The 6,600-nt window shown below is 45.2% G+C and overlaps 1 protein-coding gene across 5 annotated transcripts in view; it reads right to left on the bottom strand.

The window, feature by feature from the left end:
- iqsec3b (IQ motif and Sec7 domain ArfGEF 3b) overlaps window positions 1-6,308 on the bottom strand; it is a 38,326-nt gene extending 32,018 nt beyond the window's left edge. For 2 of the 5 annotated variants that reach the window (XM_074633081.1, XM_074633080.1), the window contains exon 1: window positions 5,338-6,305. In XM_074633081.1, coding sequence (XP_074489182.1) covers window positions 5,338-6,263 — 926 coding nt within the window. In that variant the 5' untranslated portion in view covers window positions 6,264-6,305. Of the gene's footprint in view, window positions 1-5,337 lie in introns of all 5 variants that reach the window. The other 3 variants (XM_074633084.1, XM_074633083.1, XM_074633082.1) reach the window with 2 other exon arrangements.
- Window positions 6,309-6,600: the final 292 nt, after the last annotated feature.

Consider the following 6,600-nt stretch of genomic DNA (forward strand, 5'->3'; position numbering starts at 1 on the left):
CTCTTCTTAAGTTTGCCTCTCTCGTTTCTCTCTCATACATTTTACATTTTCATTCATATTTTAAGCATTTCGCTTGTGCTCTTATCTGGAGCAATTTAGAGTGAAACGAACAAAAAACAAGACACATCATGTTAAAGTTGTTGCCTTGAACTTCTGGATGCAGGAAACCTTCCAGACATAAAAAATAAGCATGATCATGACAGAACATTTTTTTTTAAGTATAAATACTGTATATATCTTCAAGGTCTTTTGTTTAAGGAGGCTTGGGTGTGAGTTTAGGTCACATTCCCTTCACAATGAGCTGAAAGCATTCAGTTGACAGTGAATTTTCGTGGCTACGCTACAGTAAGTCTGCTGACCTGGGATCACCATATTGCTCGTGACACAGACCCACAGTGACAGGCAGTCAGAGTCGGCGCGAGGCTCAGAGTGACAGAACGAGCTATAAAAAGCTACCTTTTCACGGCAACTTCCACAGACTTAAAGGGACGCTGATGTTTTTGTTTTTTTAAATATCTCTCATCAACACTCCTCACAGTTGGTTTCTATGAATAATACTCCTCCATCTGTTGTAACACTTACCAAAGCACTCACACCTCTCACATGCAAACATACTGTACATTCATGAGTCATTTGTTCTCCATTTAGCAGCACTCCTGTTGTGGTTCTTGGTCCTGCTATTAGATGGGCTCCTCAAGTGCAGTACCTGCCTTTATGGACTATTTGGATTAATTGTTCTTGAGAAAGAAATGTGCTGTGCTTCTCTCAGTAGACAAGCTATTATTGCTTTCTTTTAACAGCTCCGTGGGGTTTCAAAAATCTCTAAAATGTTATGTTTCTCAGCACACTAATTTGCTTTGTTGTGTTTTCCTCCTCCATGTTTCAAACACCAGGACCAGAGAGCCAGATAACAAACAAAATCAAATACGCCACCTATAATGAATCACGCTAATCAACATCAATCAATAAGACTCTCATTTTTTAGTCTCTCGATCTGTACATAAAGGCTTTTCTTGTATGAGATTAATTAATTTCTTCATTTAAAGTATTTGGCGTTAGAAAAAAATCCATTGACAAATAAAAGAAAAATCAGAGCTAAAGCAGTTATTTATTTTTAACGGTCACTATATCCTCACAGTAGTGCATGAGACAGGCAATCTGAAAAAAAATCATGTTCCTCTGTGTCCTCCAGTGCTCCTAATGGAATCTGCAAGATTTCACAGACAGGAGGAAAACAACCAATCAGAGCCGAGCCAGAGTCTGCCGTCTCTGAGCAGCTGTCAATCACTCGCAAACTCCGATCAAACGGTCAAACTAGGCAGCGCTGATCAAATATGAATCAATAGTCTGTTACTGTAATGCCTATTTCTCGCCTCAAATGTTTTCAGAAACATCTTGTAGTGTACTGTTTAGCTGGAAAATGAGAAAGTTTGTGACCCAGTAGCCATGTTGAGATCAGTTGAGGAAACATCAAGCACCGCCCACCAGCCGGAGCACAGCCAATATGAACGCTCTCTCTGAAATGACCTGTGATTGATCAAAGTCTCCCGTTACAGGCTGGAAACAGAGCCATGAGGAGGTGCAGAAGTCTAGTTATCTATCAGAACACTTGAATTACAATTTGCTGAAAGGTTATTATGGAATTTTTGCCCAGTGATGCCAAAAATATTCTGCCTACTGCAGGTTTAATCTAATCTCCTCTTTATAGTATTCGAGGTACAAACTATTTGAACCCATAAATCAGTGCAGTACAGATGAGCAGGAGTTCACCTTCTATGTGTTGTAGGTTTTGGGGGGTTACAAGGTCAAACTAAGTGTTATCTGATGTACACCTGTTTGACAGAGGAGGGAGATCGGACAATAAGCTTTAGGCCAAAATGTTAAAGCACTGAAGTTGCAGAGTTAATTCTTGTTCATTACAAGAGCTGAATTATTCTTGCCATGCAGGCTGATATAAAGCAGTTCAGCCCTGCAGGAAGAGGCCAGGCTGCTTGGGTCCCTGAGCACACACACACAAACACACAAACACACACACACTCAACGGGTCGGTCCATCTGTCTGTACAAGACACACACATAGCGGCCATCCGCCTCCAACAACGCTTACAAAGAGAACAGGTGAATATTTCAACAGTACATGCTGCCTGCTGTCGGCCCATGTTCCCTCTCTCTCTCCCTCTCTCTCTCTCTCTCTCTCTATGCCCCATCCTTCCTCCCACCATCCCTCTCCTCTGTCCTGTTTTGTAAGAGTACTTTAAACGCAATGCTTTTCATCAGCCAGCATCCAGTAGAGAGTGTAAGGAAAGAGGAGGGTTGACATGAAACAAGATCAGCTCCATTTGGACTCAAAACGGTGCCAGTACATTGTGTGCACCTTCCACTGCGCCACAGGAAGCCAGCCACAGCGTTCCCCTATGTTGTCCAACCTATCTATTTGTCCGCCAGCAAGATAGATAAACTGAGGAGACAGCTACCCCAAATGCACCCGTTTTATCATCTCTCCCGGTACCTGTCTCACTCTCTGTGTACTGAAACCCCCCGTCCTATTCTCTCCTCGCCACTTTCTCTGTTCCCCCCCCTCTCCATCTCTCTCAGCCTCCTTCCCTTTCACTGGTCCACGCTGATGTCAGCCTCCAGCTCCTTCCTCTAGACACCTCCAAGGGCTCCATCAAAGACAACGACTGAACATGCATCCCTCTCTCTCTTTCTATCTCTCTGCCTTTCTCCCTCCTGAGAATGGCTGATTACCGTTCGCTCCATGGGCTAAGTGGGGCAGATCGGAGGCTCAGCTGGAGAGAGAGACAGAGACTGAGCAGAGGAGAGGATCCTGTCTCTCCCCCCATAGGACGCATACACGTGCACTGACAACAATGACAACATTGCAAAGCACACAAATGCACTCAGAGCCAACCAGACGCTGCCCACAAGTCATTTATCTACAGGGCAAAGAAAACTGGGCTCTATATAGAGTTAGATAAACATTCAGATAAATGCATACAGTCAAATGTAAGATGTGTGAAAGAAAGCAAGTGTGCTTACTAGGGCTGTAAATTGATTATAATATTTAACCGCAATTAATTGCATGATTGTCCATAGTTAATTGCGATAAATCACAAATTATCTACTACCTTAAAGGGAGATTTGTCAAGTATTTAATACTCTTATTAACATGGGAGAAGGCAAATATGCTGCTTTATGAAAATCTGTGCATATATTTGTTATTGGAAAATCAATTAACGACCCAAAACAATGGCAAATATTGTCCAGAAACCCTCAAAGGTACTGCATTTAGCATAAAAAAGGGGAGACTCGTGGGTACCCATAGAACCCATTTTCATTCAGATATCTTGAGGTCAGAGGTCAAGGGATCCCTTTGAAAATGGCCATGACTGTTTTTCCTCGCCAAAATTTAGCGCAAGTTTGGAGCGTTATATAACCTCCTTCGCAACAATATAGTACCAATGGATTCCTTAGGTTTTCTAGTTTCATATGATGCCAGTATCTTCACTCTAGCTTTAAAACTAAGTGACCACAACAACCTAAAAATCACAAGTTGTGTTAATGCGTCAAAGTAATTAGTGGCGTTAAAACAAATTTGCATTATTATCGCGTTAACTTTGGCAGCCCTAGTGCTTACACATGCACCGTACACAAAACATACACACACATGCAGTTTGTAACACGGAAACATGCTGACACACACTGGCAACAGGAAACGCAGAGGGCAGATCTGATCTCCAGTCAGCTGCAGACAGGATGCAGCAGGCAATGACAGGAAGGTGAATCCTCTAAAAAATGCAAGTGAACTCCCCCTCACTCGCCTGCCTGGCCTGCCAGAGGCAAAACTCCAAATTAGGTGTTAAGCTGCTGGTCTTATCCAGGGCGGTTTAAAATCAATGGACAGGTGAAGACGCAAGGTTGCATTCAAGGACACGCAATCAGCAACTGCAGGAACCAGAAGGCCTTTTAATAAACCACTAACCCACTGTGCTGCCTGATCAACTAGTGGATGGCTCTGCTGTTTTTCTCCCTCCAGCTTTTATAATAACAATTAAGTTATTGTAATTTCTTCCTCACCAGTTAAACTAATTTAAATTAAGGAACAGTGATGTTACACTGATTCCTGTCAAATAATAACAAAATTACTGCAGGGTAAGCTCTCTAGAGGCTACAACTCAGGTAGCAGGAGTGAGCAACAGGCACACACACACACAAACACACGCACACACACACACACACACACTATGCAAGAGCAGGAAATCATTCACTGCAGGATCAATATCAACAACTCCTTTTTTTAATATACATGTGCACTCCTCTGCTCCTCTCAACTCCTCCTCTGTTCTGAGTTGTTCCAATCAGTGGGGGTGGAGTCCCAGAGAGACCAATCAGGACTCCTGCTGGGATACAACTTATGAACTGAACACACACACACACACACACACACAGAAGGAGAAAAAGAGAGAGAAAGATGGGTTTTCTCTCATTAGGTGATGTGCTGATGTACTGTGAGGCTCTGCTGCCAAGCAGGGGGTGCTGGTGTGTGTGTGTGTCTCATCTAACACAGCAACATCAGAGGCCCAGAGGTCCCGTGAGAGTTGACAGATCCCGTGCAGTAATTAATAGAGAAACCAGCAGCACCGTGGACAGCGACTCGCGAGTGTCTCATCATCGTACGTGAAGCTGCTCCTCTGTCTCAAGCTGATGTTGACCGCTATGCAATCAGAGCCTATGTATTCCACCAACACACACACACACACACACACACACACACACACACACACACACACACACACACACACACACACACACACACACACATGTATAGGCCTACAGCTGTTTGTTATGTAATGATCCAGTGATCGTGATCCAGTTTCTCATTTAAATAATCCACCTCTTCCTCTTCTGGCACAGTCCTCCTCATAGTCGACACACACAGACACACACACACACACACACACACACACACACGCACACACACGCACACACACACACACACACACACACACACTGAACTGAAAATTGGAGATGTGCAGGCGCCTTCTTCATTAGCCTAATTAAACACCTCTCAATCTGCAGGACACGCACACGCGCGCGTGCACACCCCCAAATTATACAGTTTTTAGGCGGATGCACAAATATACTGTGAAGGATTCAATACAGGTATAGGAAACATGGTTTAGGGTCGATACTGCAGGAAATGCACCACCACAGGATGGTTCTAAATATATATAAATACCATAAACCTTCTGATTTGCCTAGCCATAAATAACCTGTATTCTCTGTTGGACTATTTTAGGACACACATGTGCAAACTAACCATAATCTCTATACTTACTCTGATTTCTTAGCCAGGGTACGACAAAGGGTTGTGGGGGTCATCGGAACCAAAGAGCGGCAGCCATGGCAATTTCCCCCGTTTTCTGGGTCACTTTCAACCGGGGAACCAGTGGACGGCTCGGCCGGGACTAGCTGCATGTCCCCCGGGTCCATAGGTTGGGGAGGCGACGGCTGGACCCCTGGAGGAGCATCCTCAACCTGTGCAGGTGCAGGTGCATCAAGATGGTCTGGCTCAGACCCTGCACTGGTCTTAAGCTGCTGGGGCTCCTGAGGGTGCAGGTGTTGATGGAGGCAGCTGGGGTCAGGGTGATGGTGATAGTGGTGAAGGTAAGGATGCTGCTGTTGCACCCTGACGTCCCGCAGGTGCCTGTTCTCCCCGATGAGCTCGTCCACCCGCCGGTCCAGCTCCTCTATCCGGCAGCGCTGCGTCTGGATGAGACTCTGCTGGTTCTGGACGATGGTGGTGAGCTCCCGCAGGTACAGAATCGCCTGCACCGGGTTTTCCAGCAGGCTAGAGCTCATCATCATAACCCCAAGACAGGAGGAGAGGGGGAAGAGGAGCAGAAGAAAAAAAAAAGAAGCTGGACTGACGGATGGATGGATGGAAGACAGAGGAGATGCAAAATATCCGGATGAGAAGGTGAGATGTCCTTCCTGCTCTCCTCTCCTGGATTCTGCTCGGCTGTGGATGAAGCTGCACCGATCGAGCTCAGCCTCCCTCTCTCTCTCTCTCTCTCTCTCTCTCTCTTTCTCTCTCTCCCACTGCGCTGAGTGGTGCTGATGAGAGGAGCCAGATCCAGATGTGACAGGAGGGAGGAGGAGGAGAGGCGCTGCATGGAGGACGGATGCGTCATTACGCACATGCAAAGAGAAAAACAACAGAGCAAGCACGCACCCTATGGGCTGTACAAGGAGGTTCAACATCTGAGCCACTCTCTTGTGCCCGGTGTAGTCAAGAAGTGGTGCACATAAAATCTGAAGATGCGTTTAAAAAAATCTGAAATTTTTCTTTTTTTTTCAAATTTAAAGGGACTGTTTGTATGATTTTTTTTAATGTCTTGTTAACAGCGAAACTTGTGGCTGTTAAGTCAACGAAAGTCAGCATCGGGCTCGCGCTTGTGCTCGCTCTACATAGACATGAACGAGCATCGCTCAAAACAGTGAGGCGACACATGTCAGCTAAAACCACAATATCTACATTTCACCTGCTTGGCAGTAATGTAAGCTGACCAGACGAAAGTCTCTCCATGAATCACTGTTG

The sequence above is a fragment of the Sebastes fasciatus genome, chromosome 4 (assembly GCF_043250625.1).
Source record: "Sebastes fasciatus isolate fSebFas1 chromosome 4, fSebFas1.pri, whole genome shotgun sequence".
NCBI classification, from domain to species: Eukaryota; Metazoa; Chordata; class Actinopteri; order Perciformes; family Sebastidae; genus Sebastes; species Sebastes fasciatus.